Source organism: Homalodisca vitripennis, chromosome 5 (assembly GCF_021130785.1).
Source record: "Homalodisca vitripennis isolate AUS2020 chromosome 5, UT_GWSS_2.1, whole genome shotgun sequence".
NCBI lineage: Eukaryota > Metazoa > Arthropoda > Insecta > Hemiptera > Cicadellidae > Homalodisca > Homalodisca vitripennis.
Window position 1 is genome coordinate 57569738 of NC_060211.1, and position 20863 is coordinate 57590600.

The 20863-nt window shown below is 32.8% G+C and overlaps 1 protein-coding gene across 1 annotated transcript; it reads right to left on the reverse strand.

Moving 5' to 3' along the window:
* Positions 1-1840: 1840 nt before the first annotated feature.
* Positions 1841-19553, reverse strand: LOC124362257 (mitochondrial 2-oxoglutarate/malate carrier protein-like). The gene is made up of 6 exons (XM_046816610.1): positions 19331-19553; positions 16544-16780; positions 11860-11944; positions 7868-8081; positions 7121-7220; positions 1841-3446 (listed from the first exon to the last, which is right to left on the reverse strand). The coding sequence occupies exons 1-6, from the start codon at positions 19402-19404 to the stop codon at positions 3221-3223; spliced, it is 936 nt and encodes a 311-aa protein (XP_046672566.1). The 5' UTR covers positions 19405-19553; the 3' UTR covers positions 1841-3220.
* Positions 19554-20863: the final 1310 nt, after the last annotated feature.

A 20863-nucleotide genomic window follows, 5' to 3' on the forward strand; every position in this document is an offset into this window, starting at 1 on the left:
AACTTCTGTATAGGTTTTATCAATGAAAATACATCTCTACCATCAATGAGGAAACCGAAATATTTGTTTTTCAGATTTAACAGCTACACTTTACCTCCAGAAGTTGGAACAATGGGTCAAATAATGACAAAGCAAAAACTATGATGAGAGATAAATTACATTCAGAGAACTCTAATATAGTGATTATCTTAAACCGCTTAGTAATGGAGATTATATAAAATAACATAATAAACACTAGTGCTTAATAGTCAAATATAAATATGGAGTTGGATACTAGGCTTACAATGTGTACATACTATGTACTTGATACTTAGCAGTACCGGAGGTATTGACATTTCGTTAAACCACAGTTCTCTTCACTTGATTCTCATACCTATTTTTAAAATATTTTATTACAAAATAATGAACAGAACCAACAAAAGTGTTTAAAATACGCTTGGAAAATAATGATTCTACAATATCATGACTAGATGAATCTCTAATGCACTAAATCTTTAAATAAATCTATTCGCGGACAACAGCTGAGCAACAGTACAAAAATAACCGATTGCTAAAAAGTCTTAATCTCATACTTTTTGTATGGAAAAACACAGTAAGCCAGATGGCCAAATTAAGAAACTGTCATAATATTGAAAATATTTACCTTGCAATTTGAATTTTCTATATTTATATAGAATAATTATTCACCAAATAGACATTTCACTACAAAAGTATTAAGGCAAGTCACAATAATAAGCAACATTGGGATTTATGACTTCTTCTTCAGTCCATTGTTCAGATAAAAACTCACTAATTGAGTAAAATACTTGTTTAAGAAAAATTTATTAATCTTGTTCTAAAACTTAACGTAACATAACTACCTTGCAGTAAGAGAAATTTTATTGAATAACTTGAGAGACATGATCAAAAGACTTTTAACACTTTTTTAACCTATAAGATGGTACATCAAAAAGACAACTAAACCTAGTATCATAAGAATGCATATGCTCCTGACTCGTCACATGTCTGCTACATCTATCTCTGATAAAAAAAGTTTAGGTACCCAAGTTTGAGAGTTAACTACAAACAAACCAGTAGAGCTATAATAATGGGAGTTACATTAAAATTTAGCTTGTTTGTTTCTAAGTTTAGACATGTAAAGCAAATTATTTACAAACAATAACTTCCAGTTCTTATATTGATAACAATGAAAAAGGATACCGGCTTTGGCACTTTTTAACCAAACTGCAACTTAAAATTCATTACTCAGTAACTGTGATTTGATTAAGACCAAAATATTTATAGAAGATAGTTAAAATTGTAAGATAGGAAACACAAAACCCAGGACATGTGTACAGCTCCATAACAACAACATGGCTGACGCGTATTACGTTTGCCTCAACTGCCCATAGAGAACAATGATTTTACGGCAAACAAGGAAGATAATAACCGAAGTAAGAGCAATATATCAGTACTATAGTTAATGCTCTGCCAGAATATATAAAATAACAATCATTTATATGACCTTAAATGCCTAAAATTTAAATAACTGTACATGTCCATTTTGGCAACAAAAATTCTTTTCATGCCAACTGTATAGTTAACAGAAATATCTTATGAAACTAAGACTAAGAGTTTTCGAAAAAAAGGTCAATGTCAGGATACTTAAGCTCTTCCCAAGTCTTTCGACCTGAGAGACAGATCTCAGAAAGTTTATATAATTTTGCTTTAGTCTTCAACTTGATAGTCAGTGCTCAGAAAAACCTAAGACACAAAAGCCTAATATAAGCAAAAAACTGTGCAATCTTCACTGAAAAACTAAACTAATGGAGGTCAGGAAATAGACGAATAAAATATTACAACATTTATAAAACTATATTTGTTACAAAACAAACTTCTTTAAAAAGACAAACAACTGTATATTATTTTCAGTTAAATGCAACTTGTATTTTAACTCCTAAAATAAACTTACAACAGTCTATCACAATTTTCGTACTAGTAGGGTGGAAAGTAATTCCACTGATCTTAGACTTAAAAACACAATGTTGAATGCCACTGACACAAAAACAAATATAATTCATATTATAGTTTTAATTGCTCTTAAATCAGATACTAAATATGTTTTTTTTTTTTTTTTAGACACAACACATAGACAATTAGGAGATAACAAAAAGCAATAAATAACATTTAACAAAAGTATGTTTAATCAATTGTGCTATTGTTTTTGTTTTGTTATTTGTTTTACAGTTAGACAAACTAATTACCATAAAATTATACTCTATCTAGGAATTAACGTCTGCCACTAGTTTTATATTGGTCCTTATGGTTACATTCTCAATCTAAAATAAAAATTAGTACTCAGATTTTGTTTTATAAGAACTATCATAATTGATTTTGAAATTTGTTGGTATAGATCATTCACATTTTAAATCTCGCAAATTCAATAGAATTTATTGTTAATAATCAGAAATGAATATTTTTTAAATGAAAATAATAGGAATGTCCAAATTTTTCTCTTCTCTCCAACAAAAACAACTTTGCTTTCATATTTCTTTTAATCTTTTAACTTTATAAGATGCACTTATGTAAAGCATAGAGTTTTAGGTCTGAGGTGATATGGATTTGAAGATTATAGAGACCTATCAACCCTGCACCAATAATAAATTATAAAATGACACTGTAAGCGTTTGAGATTTTCATTGAAAGATATCCCCATCACTGGAACCACTTCCATATCATTTTTCATTACTCACATTTGAGGAATCACATCAAAGTCTGTACAAAATTTCAGTAATTTTAAATTTTAAACACCATACAGGGAAAACCTTAAAACTGCAATGCACAATCATTTTTAAGTGACCACATGAATATCTATAGACTAGGATCAGCCCCAACTATGGATAGCGACCACGATAGTTAATTTTCTTTTAAATTTGTTAACATGACCAATATAATTTTAGACTATTTATACTGAATGACTATGAAACATCTTTCTTATTACTGGTGCAGTACACCATTCTGATTGATTTACTGGGATTCTACACTTTAGCTACCAGACAAATTTATATAAAAACTTTGATGAAAGTAGGTATTTTTACTGAAATTAATTCAGACAAAGGGGATATCACAGACATCTACCAATAACCACGAAACGGTACACGGCATTGCCATTCAAACGACCGGCTGCCTTTTAAACTGTTCACGGCGTTCACACCCAGACTGATCAGCTAAACAAGAACTGTCAGAACGCATGAGACGATTTGTTATGCAGGATGTGCACAGAGTAAATGTACGTGAATCGTTCTGTGAACAACAACAGCAGAGTCGTATGAGGTGCCATCCTCATGTAGTACGGTGAGAAGCCCTTCCACAGACTCAGCACGCCTTCCTTCGAGATGGTCTTGGTCCATACGTCGAACAGTCCTGTGTAAACTGGCCTTCCATCGACACTTTTCATTGTTTGAATCCTAAACCAAAAACATGCATATTATTACTATAAATTTCAAAATATTTTTCAAAGTACTGTAACGGCTATTAAATTAAAGACAATACCTCTCAGTTTATGACGTGTTCAACTTTTACATTTCTTTAAAATTTTTTTATAAAAATTAGTTTCCAATTATATTTTCATTTATGATTAGGCTTTTAAAATAATAATAACAGTTTTTAAATAGTTTACTATGTATGTTTCAGTTTACTTTTCTAGTAATACAATTTTCACAGTTGTAATTTAAATTGACAAAGCAATATGTAGACCAATCCGTGTTAAAATTTAAATTTTTATATACGTTACCAATAAGGCTATATACTTAAAAGTGAAATATTTAAAACGTTCTCTACAGAAGTGTGTTAAACACCCCGTTGTGTGAGTGGATCACCAAATGATATTTGGTAGTCAAAATATTAAAGATATAAAGTAACTAAAATTTGTCCATTTATACAAAGTACAAATCCGTATGAAACCTCTACAAGTGTATTATATAAATGGAGTTTACAAATCATTCCAGTTCAATCTATATGGCTACATAAGTTAAAACAAAGATTTTTTGTTACAGTGTTCCATTTAATGATTAAAACACTCTACAATCAGACAACTGAGAGTATTTTCCTGTCTAAAATTAGATTTTGGAGTAACAAAAGTTGGAGCTTCACTCAGAGATAGTTTTGTGATTTGATTAACTTTGAGACAGGAAAATTGATATGAACCCTACTCCAGGCTCAGTAATATCATGCAGGAATGGCCAGACGACCGTTATGTGCCTTTCTTAGTATATTATTCAGTATGGTATTATTTGTCTGTAGATATAACCTATACAATATTGAAAAGAAGCTATTTTCAGGTGAGTTATAACCATGCAGTTATTAGCTGCTCTGTTTTTGTGTATCAGCTATATTTTATTGTTTCCAGTTGCTTGGATAAAACTTTTATTTAAAGTGAACAAAAGCAATATTAGATAACACTGTTATAATACTACGAGGGTGATCCGGAAAGTAGGTCCGTTTCGTGGGAACTATTTGAGCAATGAGCGAAGAGCACAATGTGCATATGTGCCAACTCCCAGCATGCCTTGCATTCGAAATTACGCCGTTTGCAATTAAATCATTGTATAGTGCTGTTTATTGTGCGGATTTAAGACATTCAAAACAATTTAACACCGTGCCGACTGTGAAATACAATCAGTGCATGAGGGATTTCAAAGATGGACGGGAAAATGTCGATAATGAACTGCAATCTGGCCGGCCATCACATCAGTGATCACAGAAGATATATTAATGTCACTGATGAAAAAATTTGTGAAGATTGGCGATTTACCATTTCATCATTAGCATTAGAATTTTTGACCGTACAAAAAACAACATTGCACAAAATTGTTTCTGAACATTTGAATTTTCCCAAAGTGTGTTCACGTTGGGTTCCCACGCTGCTTATTGAAGAACACAAAATGAGAAAAATGGGTTGTGCTTTTGAGTTTTTGGTCTGATATCAGGGGGAAAGCGATACACTTTTAGAGAACATTGTCACAGGTAACAAAACATGGGTTTCTCACGTAAGTTTTTTTTTCATTTGTTGTTATTTACTTTTTATAAGAAATCAGACTCCGGATGACCCTCATAATACTGATTGTGATAAGACTTAAATATATATGAAGAAACCTCAAGTTAACCTTATGCAGGTATTGAGTAAATTTAAAAAACTCTATCAGCCAGAAAGCTCATGGCACCTGTTTTCTGGAACGATAAAGATGCAAGCCTGGTTAATTTGAACAAGACTCGAAAATCAATGCAGAAAGGTATGTGAAACACTGCAGGAACTTGTGGCGGGCAATACAAAACAAGCGTTGAGGAAAAAATGTTGTTTCTTCTTCACGACAATGCATGTCAGCACACAGCCAATCGTACCCAATATCTCTTGGATAATGATTTTAGATGGGAGATTTTCAATCATTTACTATACAGTCAAGTTTTATTGACAAGTGACTACCTCTTCAAGTGACTACCAACTATGAGACTTGGCTAGCAACACAAATCTTTCATATTGACAACGAACTCCACACTGGCAATGACCAGTGGTAAAGATCTCCGGCACGATTTCTTCAAAGTTGAAATCGAAAAACTTGTGTCACACTTTGATAAGTCCTTCAATTTGAATCTGGATTACATTGAAAAGCCTAAAAGTTTAGTTTTCAAATATACATTTAATTCAGGTTTTATTTTCTCAATGTATTAGTTTTTAATTTCAAAATATCTGCTACTTTATGTACAACCTTCATATGTATTATTATTAACATTTATACTTATTGAAATCCTTTAATTTTTTAGATAAATTAAAGTATTTTGGAACATCTTCAGATACCTGCCACTAGATTCCAGCACAAACTAGAGTCAAACATAGCTGAGTTCAAGCTAAAAGATTTTGTCTTTACAATTTTGCATTATTAGTGAACAAAAATGATAAAACAATGAGTCAGTCATCAAAATGTATTTTTTTCTGAAGACATTTTCAAATATTATGCTTCTTATATGATTTCTAATTGCTTTTACGCTAGAACTGTGGAGACGGTAGCTGAGGTGTATTCAGGAGATTCCAATATATATTTAGTTATAATTTGTGTCTTTAGATGCAATGTAATAACCATAGTAAATAGTTTTTAAACTTATTTTGAAATCCGTGCATCAATGGAGTTGGTGGAACTCACAAAATACGTCATGATATTAAATGTTATAAGTAATTCTTCATAAGATTATGGTTTAACACGATACTCAATCTAAAAAGTCTTAAAAAGGTTTTTATGGTGGCTAAAATATTTATATGGATTTTTAATTTTCTGCCAAAACTTTATTGTGTAATGTTTCACATAATCACTGTGCATGTGTTTATTTTTCACACAATATCAGTACATATAATATATAATTCTTCATAACATTATGGTCTAACATAACACTAGATATAAAATAACCCTAAACATATTTTCATAATCTATTTGGTGTATGGGCATTTACATATTTTGCTATCATTTGATAATTTTTTAAAGTATTTATTAAATTTGTTTCGCATTTTCTTTTATACAAAGTGTTTTAGATAGTGAATAGTATTCAAAAGTACTGTAAAAATTAAGTGTAAAGAAAAAATTTGAGCTTTATTCAAAAATTTGCAATTTACTTGCAAAAATGATTTTTTGGATGCTTGTAAAAAGAGTTGTTTAAATGTTTTGAAGTAACTGTCTGAAATGGACACACCAATTTAGAAAGTTTGCATGGCCACAGCGCTAGGGTTAAATGATAGCTACCTAATAAAAACAAAATACCCTTAAAATAATGAAAAATATTTAGAACAAGTTTTTACTGACCACCTAAAAAATGTTCACATACTATTCAGTATCCTTGTATCTATACAAAAACCTTTGTTTAACAATTTCTTCAAACTTCACCCAGTAGTTTTTATAAATATAATATAACTATAAACAAAACATTGGACATTTTATTCTCAACCTATTTTGTACAATCTTTTTTCCATATCTTACTTACATCCTTATTTTTGTTCACAAGTTTACTTAATATTAAAAATTTAAATAAATATTTTTTTACATACGGTTTGAATATCCTCGTTAATATTAATAAAAATATTATTGTTAATATTTACCTAGTCTTAGCCATGTCGATGGGGTTTGACACAGTTGTGTACACCAGACCAGCCAATAAACTACTAACAAAGTGACACCTAGGGTCATCCTTCATCATACCTGCAAACAAATTTAACACCTTTTATAACTCCACGTATGCAGATGGTCATATACTAATATGAAAAAGGCTAAAGGTGTGGGTGATCTTTCACACGCATGTTACACTGAGTATTCAGTACAGAACATGAACTACATTTTTTATTAGTATTCATTATCACTCACATTTTTTCATACTAATAAGTTATATAAGCTTTCAAAAAATATTATAAAACATTTCAAAAGTAATTGCCCCGTTATATATTCTAATATTTCTAATTCATGATTTATAATCAGTATTTAAAAAAATCATAAGAATGAATAAGTGGTTGACAGAGTTACACCTGCTGATACACATGTGCCAGCAGACAACAGCTCCCACAAAACAGCTCTCTCATTGCTGATTACAAAACTCTCCCCTAGTAAATCACTAGGTATGCTATGCAATACTATGCAACAATTACAATGGTCGATGAGGATAGTACTTAGTTTTTGTGTAGGTAACCAACTGGGAGACTGAGCCAATCATACCTGTAGCCCTGAGCATGGCTGGGGCAACACCCTTCCACAGCACAACATCCCCTTGTCTGACACCATACGTGTCAGAGCATCACACACATCAAATGTACAATCTTATCTACCATTAATGTCACACAGTATGTAACAATTACCATGGTCTATGAGGTAGTGCTTAGTTTGTGTGTACGTAACCAGCTGGGAGACTGAGCCAATCATAGCTCTGAGCATAGCTGGGGCAACACCCCTCAATAACACAAACACCCCTTCTTCTGACACCATGCGTGTCAGGGCATCACCCACATGTCTGTAGTTGCGTCTCTCTGACACAGGAAGTCGGCCATCACTCATCATGCGTACCAGAGCCACCTGAAACAAATCTTTCAATCAATGTACATTATATTATCTTTTACAATTTAATTTTAATCTTAGATATTTATAACCTCGAAAGCTTCAAAGAGCACAGTATTATTTCTGTTCCAAACTATGCTTTTATACCAATTGTTCTACTATTTTTCAAGTGTCAGTCATGCCTTGTATTAAAATAACAACAGTAATTTGTTCACTAAAACAGGTTTATTGTACTGACTAGGTATTATTTCTATTTTGATCATTAAAAGAAAATAATACTATAAAAATGTTGAAAAGTATAGTAATTGTTTGTAAATTGTTGTAAATTGTTTGTAAATTGTCTCCCACTGCCCAGTTACAAAAAAGTGCTGTGAATATTTCAAAATCATGTGAGAATTTAGTGAAGTTTTAACTGTGTCACATGTCATACTTATATCAGCTTTCCTCTACTTCATTTAGTATGTTTCCTGAGCGAATTGATTTATGTATATTACAGTTATGTTGTCAGGAAGCTTATTTCTAGAAATATTAAAAAATGTACTTAGTCATAAGTAATAGGTTACTAGCACCACACAGAGGTTGTAGGTTTTTATTTGGTTGCAAAACAAATAAAAGGACAGTTAAAACTTTCCTTAAGAATGGTTTTAGATGTTTTTTAATACAGAGATTGTACTTTTTTTGTGTCAACCAATGATGAAAACATATCGCCATTGACAAAATATATTGTTAATATAGATTTAACCGATCTTACTTGTGTGTGGAACAAGTAACAAGCTATTTATTTTATATCCAGTTCTCTTGCTGACTAACCATATTGGCAACAAGGATATAATAGTACCCATAAGGAACCTTGACTGCTCTTGTTTGCTGGCCGGAGCGGTAGTAAGTCTGGTTTTCTTGGATATTTTTGCCGAGACCAATCTCACCACCTGCTACATCCCAATTTGACCCTGCTTCTACATTACACTTTTAAATTTATCGGATCACTCAATCTAGTACCACTACATTTGTAACATATAAAATATACGAGATTGTTTGACTGCTTAGTTGTGATATTAATTTAATTTAAAGTCCTAAAAAGTATTGATGAATCTCTGAGGAGAATAATATAATTTAGGCTCGTGGCAAAACTGCTGACATGGTCAGTTGGCAACATGACTGGAGTGCAGCACAGCGTGCATCTAGCGACAGTGAACATCACAAACACACGGTGATATATGAGTGTATCCTTGCTGGACGTGTGACTAGACATTGCTGGATTCAAAACCGGAGACAAACATGTTTGCCTTTGATCGCAAGGCAGCAGTGACATTAATTGAAAACACCTTCCGCAACAGCTGTCATCGTCCTGGCACAGAGTCTTGCAAATCTAGTTTGTCAACTTCAGAGCTTGTGAAAAGAAGGGTAAAAAAATAAACAACAAAGTTACAAAATTGTCACAGAAAATGTTTGACTTAACCGAAGGTGAAAAAACACAAAAAGGTGGCTGATGAAGTTTACTGACATAAACATTCAAAAGGTAGATGCAAACACGAAGTTTAAAAGAACTTTTTCTACAACATATACATGAAGTAATTGATTAATAACAATAACTACATACCTCCATCAAACAGTTCAATCTGTAGTCATACACTACTATAGTTTTCGACTTTTAAAACGTCATCTTTTGGTGTCAGTGTCAATGAATAATAAAAGTAAGGATTGTCCATCTGGAGTCATCATAGTTTAAAATTCAGAACACAACAGTAAATAAATAGTACGAGAAAAAAAGATTTGATAAGTCCTATCACATGCGAATATTAAACATGATGGAACATTACGGCCGGCAGAAGACAGAACAACTGACACTGACACCAGAAGATGATTTATTAAAAGTAGAAACTATAGTAGTGTATGACTACGGATTGAACTGTTTGACAAAAGTATGTAGTTATTGTTATTAGTCAATCCGCAGTTCAGGGCTGTATAATATGGAAGTAATTGAAATTGTGAAGTTAAGGTTTCGATCACTTAAAAACAATCTTTAGATTTTCTCCATACTTTTAGTTCCCAGGTGATGGCTGATGAAGACATAAAAACAAAATATAGTGACTTAGCTCTAAAATATTAGAACGATCTGCAATACGAATTAGTACATTACAGTATTTCACTCAAAATCTAAGGTTAGTACAACTATAAACCTTAGAAAATTTTCTAAGTTCCATTTCCAAAAATATAAAAACACAGAGAGTAGTCAAGCCTTGAGTTTCTAACTATAGAAGCTCAAACTGATTAAGACTATCAATATGGGTGATGAAACCCATGATTTCACAGCAAGGAAAGCAAGAGATGGATTACAAGCTGCATTTGACAAATGAATAGAAGTCCCAATGTATTGCCGTTTTGTTTTGCGAGGAACCCAGTGTAACTAAACTTTCATTTTAAAAGTCAATTTATGTCTCACCAGACACTCATAACTAGCATCAGGTTACATTATACTTTTTAAAAGCCATTTGTGGTTTTACAAAATGTATAAAAAAATGTTATTTATGTTAATTTCAATACGTGAACTTTTTACTAGATTCTGGGACGGTCCATTTTCTATCAATATTTTCACATAATACTAGTGCTTAGAACAGACGTAGTAAGGTAGAACTATCAATATTTAGTCTTAATGTATATAAATACTAGAAAAATTAATGGATCACACGTTTTAATCATGGTTAGGATAAATAACTGGCTTACTTTTCTTCTGATTGTGTTAAGAAATTTATTTCTTCTATATTGTTAATCAGATAATTACATGAGCCTGCAATAAAATTAACTAGCTTTCATTTTAGAATCATTTAGTTCTAACTTCACTTCAGATTGTTTATAATAGAGAGTGTTATATAACATATTCCTGGACTAACACAAACTCTCCAGTTGATTTGGTAGCCTAATACAATAAATCTACACTGCTTTGAAGAAATGAGTTAATATTTTGTAAACCATTTACATTTTCACCCTATTATACTAACAAATAAAAAATTTAAAATTATTGAAATTACAGCAGTTTTGAAGCCATTGTAATAATTATTGATTAGCTGCCAAACAGTTTTGGAATTATTAATTGTATTGTAAAAAATAAAAAGAGACAGCTACTCGGAGAATAAATGAGGTATGACCATAAATTGATGAAAGTTCCTTGTTTCTTTTGACATAAAAAAATCATTTGAGACCGTTTGTACATGGAACATCCTACATATACAATTAAGAGGGCCCAACTGTTCTTCCGGGGCCCACCAAAGTTGTCTACGGGCTTGGATATTAGAGTTCCTTATCTATCAGGTAACTCATTCAGCACCCAAATAAAATTCATGAACCAGTGATAGTCATGGGAAATGCTCATCTTCACTTTTAATTAGGTAATGACATTTACACTGTATTTTAATGTGTATGACACCAAATACTTTATCGTTCTCTATGAGATTATGAATTGACTACAACATATCATCAATTTTAATTCTAGATTCATATGTCTGTGTATACTATTTAAAATAAATTGAAAAGATAATTATAATCTTGTGCTTATTATAATAGTATTTGTATATTTACTTAACATTCATGATTCTACTCACAAGATATTGTATGATCCTTAAAAAATTATTGATGTTTTGAACAAAATAAATCTCATCATTTATATATAATGGATACATTCATTCTCAGATCAGTTAATATTACAGGACTTCTACAGGCTGTTAATAAACTCTATTCACAATAGTTAGCTAAACACAAACAGAAATCAAAGTGGAAGCTACACAACGTTATTCCTTACATCTGGAGGTGCCCCAACCAGAGAACCTATCAAGCCACCGAGCAGACCTGCAGACACTTGCGCCGAGAACCCCTCATATCCGGCCCTGGACCAACAAGCAACCACAAGCTTTACACTTTACAACAGCTCTCAAAGATTTATCAACTGATACCCATACATAGAGTCAAACTTCATCCAAGTGGTGGTAGTGAACGTAGTGCCACGTACAGAGTGGGGTTGTCAGTCTCCCAACTGGTTTCTTAAAAGCGAACCAAGCATTATCCCGTCAACATCTTTTTATTACTTCAGTTATGTCATTTAGACCTAACGGACGGGTCCTGAGCCCTACAATACAAATCATATTAATGCATTTTTCTTTGTATAGCAAAATATTACAATTACAAAGAACTTAGATAAGTATTTATACATAAAACAAGTATAGTCATTAATTAGATATAGACATTATTAACTACTTTATTTGCATGGCAGCAAAATAATTAATGAATATAACACTGCTATATTGTGTACTTCACTCCTTGTCACTTACAGAACTTAAGTACACAATAAAAAATCGTATCAATTATCTTCTAGTATGAGGGCTGTTTTTTTCAACCTGCGATTTCGAGCCATGGTGGCCAGACACATGGTAGGTCCGTAGTGTGCACAATAGTATTTATCACGCGTCTTTCCCTCTAAAATATGCTGAGTTCAAGTAGTCAGTTTGCATTGAGCTGTAGACAAATAAATGTGGACACCTCTATTGATTCTCCCACCAAACGTAAATTCAGGAGTCTTATTCATTTCCTGCAAACAGAAGGGAATAGTGCAGCAAAAATTCATCAGAGAACGTGCTGTGTTAACGGAGAAAACATCATGAGTGATGGTATTGTACATGAATCATGTCAAAAGTTTAAAGGTGGCCAAATGTAAAATTTAAGGATCAATTCAAGGAATGTCAAAGCTAAATCAAATCGGTGAGTTTTATTGGTGTAAGTCAACATTTTTGGCACCCAGCGAGCAGAAATCTTTTTTTAGTCTAATTGTTCTGTACCGATAAAGAGAAGATGTTGACATTTTTGGAAAGTGTGCGCGAGGCTGGTGCTAAAAGTCGAGTGAGGAACAAAAACTGGGTGGAAATTTCGCAATAAATTTGGACAGTGTCCAGGAAGATGAAGATTTTCTCAACAACGTTACTACTGGCGATGAATCATGAGTGTTTCAGTACGATCTGGAAACAAAACATCAAAGTTCAGAATGTTCCCGTACAATAAGCGGAAATGTCCCCTGCACATTTTTTATGTGCAGGGTTTCCCGTGTTTGAAAATAACTTGGATGTCAAAATAAAAACAATGCTGATTATTTTTTCGACCAACATGGCATTGTGCACAAGGAGTTTGTACCTACTCAAATGACCGTAAATGCGTGCAAAATCACGTAACACGTGTGCGACCAGCCATTCCGAAGAATTGGAAACTTCACCATGACAATGCGCTGTGCCATGGTGTGATTGGTATGCAGCAGCTGCTGGCGAAATTTGGAGTGGCAATGTTGCCACTCTACAGCCCAGACCTAGCTCCACCATACTTTCTCTTGTTTCTGCGAATGAAGGGAACTCAAAGGATATTCGTTCGACTCCATAGAGACGGTTCAAGAGGCAAGGATAAAGGTTCTCAACAGGTTCAGCAACCGACTTACAGTGGGCTTTGAGGAGTGGCAGACACACCGAACTAAGTGTATGCAGGAGGAATGTATTTTGAAGATTATTAAGTAATTGTAATGATACCTGCAATAAATTTTTATTTTTGGATCCAACCCCAATACTTCTTGGACAGACCCTGTACAGCTCAGCGCAAACTAGCTACTTGAGCATGGTTATAGTGGAGAAGATGCGCAATGGACTACTGTGCAGCACCTGAAACGATGTAAAGATTTTGTTTTCAATCTTTTCAGAAAGACATGAACTTCAGATTTCAGGAGCCAATCTGTACCAGTGTCAGATTTCTGAAACCGACTAGTGGAACGTAAAACGGAGATAAACTCAATATTCACACTGCATAGTTTGTTAAGGCTTTATTCAAGAAGACAACTTCTGTAACAGTAGCTGTAAGTGCAAAATATCACATTTAATTACAATAATTATATCCATATATGGTGTTTCTTAATAAGGACAATACAGACCGTTATAGTAAGAGCTGTTACAATTATTATTATCAAATGTCTAAAAACTTGGAAGAATCTCTCTTAGATTTGTAAGTTTGTCTTTTCTCTGACAGCATATTTTGAAATACCAAAATGTTTTGGCTACTTATTGGACTATTGAGTAGTCATCCAAAAGATAAGCTTAAGAGTATGCTGTGTTCATAAAAAAATGCTTAGTGCTGCTGATGTTTGAAACTACCACTTTAGTGATACAATCAGTCCTGGGCAAGGTATTCGAGTCTTGTCCTGACAATTAAGTTTCTCATTTAAGAATATCATTGTTTCAGAATAGCACGAATTAATGAATACGATCTACAACTAGTTATTTATTAATATGTCACTGCTCCACCAGCCTTCTCAGATAGAATGAATGTTGACAGTTTCCACAGAATTCACTAAGGTCTTTGATATGATCAGCCACAAACTCAACTAGTCAAAGTGTGTAGTATGTTCTATGGGCTACTAGCCCAACTGTGTAGTAGTAAGTTCTATGGGGACTATGGTGTAGGTGTTAGTTTATCATAGTTCCATTCTTAACTTGAGAATAAGGCCTTTCTCAGCTGTCTCTGGAGTTCCTCAGGGCTCTCTTTAGGACCCTTCCTATTCAATTTCTTTCTAATAATACTGCAAACATGATTGGAGTCAAGTTCTTGAAAAACATATTTCACACTGGTACAAACCTCACTGGATCTGCTTCAAGACTTCCTAATAAAAAGTTCACTGTTTAAAAATGAAACTTATCTTTAATATGTAATCATGTCACATGTGTTAATAGCATGTATCCTTGTTTGAAGAAACATAATATCTATTGATGTTGAGTTTTATACTTTGTTATTAACCTGTTAGTGATTGTACAGGTGTTATGATGTTAAATAGGTGATAAGATTTCCTTGGGCTGCACCATTCACCAGACTCTTGGATCTCTACTTAGTTAATAGAGTCACAGAAACTAAAACATAACTCTATTACTCTCCTTGTATCCTCTCATATGAGGAGGAATGGAATCTGCTCTACAGGTATTCATTGTGGACCATATTTTTATATTACACCCTTCACTTTATAAACAATATTCACAGTAAAAATACAAAACAAAGTAAAATATACTTTGCTCTGTTAGACTTCAACATATCAATTCCCGCTCAACCAAGGTGGGCTACTTCTTAAGTGTAGATATTAAAAATTGAATTGAATTTTACTTTCCTGTCTTAACAGGGCAATCTTAAAAATGTTAAATTAACAGAATAGTTAACAGAATCTTAAAAATTAATTTAAAATGTTTTAAATTAACAGAATACACTTTTCTAAATTTCAATTAAAAACCCTTTGCCTCTTGAAAATGTATTTTTCTGTTTTGCCATTTGTGTGTTTTGTTGAAATCCAATAGATCTTCATGGCCACCAGGATGGATAATATATATAACGTACTGTATTGCTTTATTCATTGTTTGATTTATACTAGCATATTTTACATATATTGTTAAGCTTAAGCATTACTTTAATGATGTATGCCATAATGCAGTTTGCTTACTTTTAGCAGCTGTTACACTCTGTCAATCAAACATTCCTTAATAAAGCATTTTGATTGATCATTGCAATCACCTAATGAGATCATTTCAGCATTCCTTGCCAGCAATGTTAGAGACCAATGATAGACAAGTATCTGAGCATCACAACATTCTCTCGCTTATCTCAAACCACAAAATATTAATAATATTGTCTCAGAATGTGAACTCAAAGCCAACTCTTGGTATAGTAATCATTCTCTGGTGTTTGCCCTCATGACTACTATCTGTGTATCAACCTCAAGATGAAGCATGTACTCTAAAATGTAAAAATGTTTACACTAAATTTTTGTATATGGTGTGCAAAACTGCTTGAATGAATGTTAGAACTAACAGTGTTCAGTGCTTCAGCATATCTTCTGAACATAAACAAATTAACCTCTAAAAATTAAAATTCTCAAGTAACATGAATATATTTTTACTTTAAACAAAATAAACAAATTACTTACAGCACTTAAATAATGGTAAAGTAATTTATGTGAAATTGTAGCGTACCAATGATGTAAATCTCTGAATACTAATGCTCTCTAATTATGTGTCTAATGCCGATAGACCAAATCAGATCTGTGTACATCTACACAGAATCAGAGATGGAATTATAAGAATTAAAACAGGTTATGGGCTCCAACTTTAAAAATGTTGTTTTTTAATTTTCATTCAAATAAATCCTTTTAAAATACTCTGAGTAATATATAATGTTGTTTTACTGTTAATTACAAGTTTTACTAATTGTCTTACAATTTGAGAAATAAAGGATCCTTCAGGATTATATGTTTAAAAGCTAACCATTAATTAAATCTCAACAAACAGAGCGCAAAACTTTATATAATTTTTCATCATTGCTCATATTTTTAAGATTTAAAAAATATAAATTTACAACACAATACTTTTATTAGCTAGTAATCATGCACAAGATATATTTGATAACACTTACACATCACTTACCGAGCAAAGAGATCAACTAGGGATTGATACACCCCTATTCTTGTAGTTGTATATGTCGCCTGTCTTAGAATATTGGCTGATATACCTTGATATAACCCTCTGGTACCTTCTTTAGCTACTATGTTTCTAAAAGCCTGGAAAGTATTGGAATGGTCTCTCTTTTTACCACCTTCACCGCTTAACTGCATTCTATTTTTCAAAACATCCAAGGGCTGGATTAATGTGGTAGCAGACACTCTGTAACAATAAAGATATTTTACAAAAAACCACCTAGCAAAACCAAAATACATCAAAACTGTTTTAAAAGAAAAAAATAAATTCACATAGGCCTACTAACATCTACAAGAAGCAATTTGCAGTTAACCAAACTGACTTTATTAAAATTACTGCTATTTTAAATTTTACATTCACAGCATCTAATATACACCCAATATATGAATATGTGAGCTTATTTATTCTTATAATCATGTTAAAAGTTTAAAGATGGCTGAATGTTTCATTCAAAATTTTATTTGAGAAATGTCAAAGTTGAAGCTATTTGGCGATTGTTGTATGGGTAAATTTAACACTAACATTACAGAACAATATAACTAACTATGGCCTAGACTTAGATATCAAAGAAACCTTACAATATTTATGACTTGTCCAGCTTGACATCAGTAAGTAACCGTTTTTGTGAAATGGAGGAACAAATTTTCCCCATGTGTTACCAGGAGCCAAACCCACATGTTGAAGCCACTTAAACAAATCTCATCACTTGTAAAAAATATATCACATATTTTCCTCATATGCATCGCCTTTTTCAAAGTCGGGTAGAGTAGCCTACGATAAGCAGACCTGGTTTTTTTATATCATCTGCACCAACTGTACATGCATTTTCATATTCTAAACACAATTTGTTCTACTAGTAGTACAAAGTAACTAAAGTTAACTTTAGAAACTAAATAACTATACAAAATAACACCATAAGATGATTTACTGTGTCTTTCTCGGGTTTAAGATGTATGTTTTGTTGTTACGCTTTCTTTATTATTTAAATGTTATTTTTCCTATCACCTGTCTCAGTTTTATCATTTGGCCCCTTTGTATTTATGACATTACGCAATTGTTTAAACTATTTCTATTAATTTGAAACATGTAACTTTAATTTAGTATTTCAGATATGTTGATATCGATTGATAGTTCTATTATTCGATATATATATATATATATAAGTATCGATGATTGTAATAAGCTATATAAAAACTGGGTCCGCTTATTGTACTCTACCCGCAAAGTCTCAAAATAATAATTACTTCTTGCTGTTTATTGTTTACATTAAAATTACTACAACTAATGAGTTGAAATCATATGCTAAGTTAGGCCTAAATAAATTGTAATTTCAAATTATTCCTTCGGATAAAAACATTGATCCATTCGATAAAAACAACCGAATAACGAGTGTAGGCCACTTATTAACCTCCAAGTGGTGGTACTTTTTTCTCCAAGTGGCAGGACATTTTTACCGATTTTGTATGTTCGCAAAAGAAAATTTGTATAAAATAGCCTACTGTAAATTATATAAATATGACATATCATATATCAAATTAAACTATATAACACCCAGAATGCAATGGTAATAAAACTAAAAATTTACCTTGGATAGGTGTAAATAACCAATGGGTTGAATTCCAAAAATATAAATTAAATTTTTTTTTTTGTTTTTATGTTAGGCTTAGTAAATGTTACTGAATTTAATTTTTTTATAACACCAATCCAAAATAACATTTTGTTTAAAATTTAATTCTGAACAAAAATATATATAGTGTATATGTATTATTCCTAAAACACACACTAATTGCTGATCGAAACTGTTATGTACACATGTTTTTTAATGCATTTTAGTCAGTATCAGAGCCAACCTCATTCTTCCTCTTTCTTCCTTGTTTAAGAGGCCTCCAGTAATGCTCCAAGTAAGGAAAACACTCCCTATGAACCCCACCATTACAAGCTGGGCACCAGAAGTGACTTTTATCCCTTGTTTTGGTGTGCCCACACACAGTCATTCACTACGGCTTGGTAAATGAGCAATCCGGTGAGGAAGATCTCCACTTGGTCCAAGAGGTGGATTAACTGCTTGCAAGGGTTCCACTAGTGCCAGTATATTTAAATAGTATATCAAATTAAATTTTGGAATCTGGTCTTTCTAACCATATCTATTATTATATATGTTATTATAGTGTTTAAGTCGCGGCATAACATCGGAAATACCGGAACAAAAGAGGCTTGCGTTAATAGATGCTAGAGCGTCTCTGCCACTGGCAAACGAGATTTAATAGACGCTGCAGCGTCTTTCACCACTCGGAGGGTTAAAGTCTACCCCCAAGATGACTCCTACCTTCCCTTCATATTCACTCAATGACTTACAAATCTATGAACATAAGCACAACCTTTTCCTTGAAAACTGAAAAAGTGCAGGAAGAATACTGTCGATTAACCTTTCCATTTCAGTTACAATTCAGAATAATGTATTTATATAGTGTGCATGTACAAACAAAGATGACTATATAGTAGATTGATTGTATAGGCTACATTCAGTAACATTATTAGGTAAACATATCTATGTATAGGATGTCCATAAAAGGGACTGATAGAGCATTTTTCTGGTTAATTTATTTTAAACGTTACTCATATTAGTACAAGTGATAGTAAATTTAAAACGTTCTCAAAATAAACATCCTTAAGAAGCAATAGGATTTCTGCCAACAGTAACAATGATGAAAGATATCGCAATAGTTAAATACTTACCCAGCCAAACCTCCAATTACAAATCTCATGTATCCAGGAATAGCTCTGTCTTTTTCTTTATCATTATTTGACATTTTACACCCTACTAAAATTACAAAATCGCAAATCTCAAGAAAAGTACCTGTACCATAACCTAGTCGTGCTAAGCAGATGATGCAAGCACACTTATAACCTACTATTACAACCTTCTTGACCGGGTCTTTCACAGAATTGAATTGCAGACGACGGCGACGACAAACAAATGGTTACAAGTTGGTCAGCTGATGTGTCTTGAAAAGCCAGCTGATAGTAGCTAACCCAAGGATGGTGGATGGGAGATACTTCATGAACATTCCAGTGCAAGATTATGCCAATAGTTTATGATGACGTTTTGCTTTATTTACTTCCGACACAGCTTGTTATCCGCTAACTATGTTATATTTTAAAATACTCGAATATACTCTGAAACATTTGTAATTGCACTATATTTCATTAATTTGCAATACAAATTTAAAACCCATGCATTAAACAACACGTCTTGTTATCCGCTGAGTGTTAAGTAAGGCTAGTGTTAAGATAGGTAGACAGGAAAGAATTCTTTTCAGACCCACGATTAATAGGCAGAATCAGAAGACTTTATTCATGAACATAGAGTACAGAATTGGCGTGAAATAGTTTACAAAGTCAAACATAGTTCAATGAAAAGTAGAATAAAATTAGTATAATATCTTGTAAGAGCTCAATAGGGGATATTTCCCTGTTCAGAAACTCATCGATTGCGTAAAATGGTCTCTCCAGCAGCAACCACGCGGTGAGTAATCGTCTCGTGTTGTGTGCTCCTTCTCCTTTGGCTACTTCTGGCAGTATGCTGAAGAACTTGGACTACAGGTATGAAGGCATTCTCTTCAAAAGATGGTTAAATGATGTGTTGGAGCAGTAAAATTTGAAGACTGTCGGGTGTCTTATCTGTATCGATATCTCTCTGAAGCTGTAAAGTGCTAACATAGCCACCTTAGATGTACAGGCAAACTTCTGTTAGAATCTTCAGTTCTCTGAATTTCTGTTGATACCGAGTCAGTACCGCAGGTGTAAATCAAAGATTGCATGATATGCAATATTTGCTTTGCTGGTACTACCTAGATATTATTTCGTTTTGATGCCATACAGGCTACTGTTTAGTTACCTGCATAGGTTCTCAATGTGAGGTGATCCATTTCGTTGATCATCAATGGTAATTCCCAATGCATAGCTTCCTTTAGTGCATTTATATCTGGAAGTCGTCCTACTTGGCCTCTTTTTCTATCAAATACCAGTTCCTGGGTCTTATTTTCAGTTGCAATCAGGCTATTATTGTGGTAATACTGTATTACCATATCTAATGTTACTGAAGAACGGACTTCAAGCATCTCAGAAAGCTTTTCATTGAGGAGGAGAACAATGTTGTCTGCGTACATTAGCGTTTTGTTACGTTTATCTAGATATTCTGGGAGGTCGTTTGTGTATAAAACAAAATGTATATAACCCAACACAGAGCCTTGTGAAAAACGTCTTAGT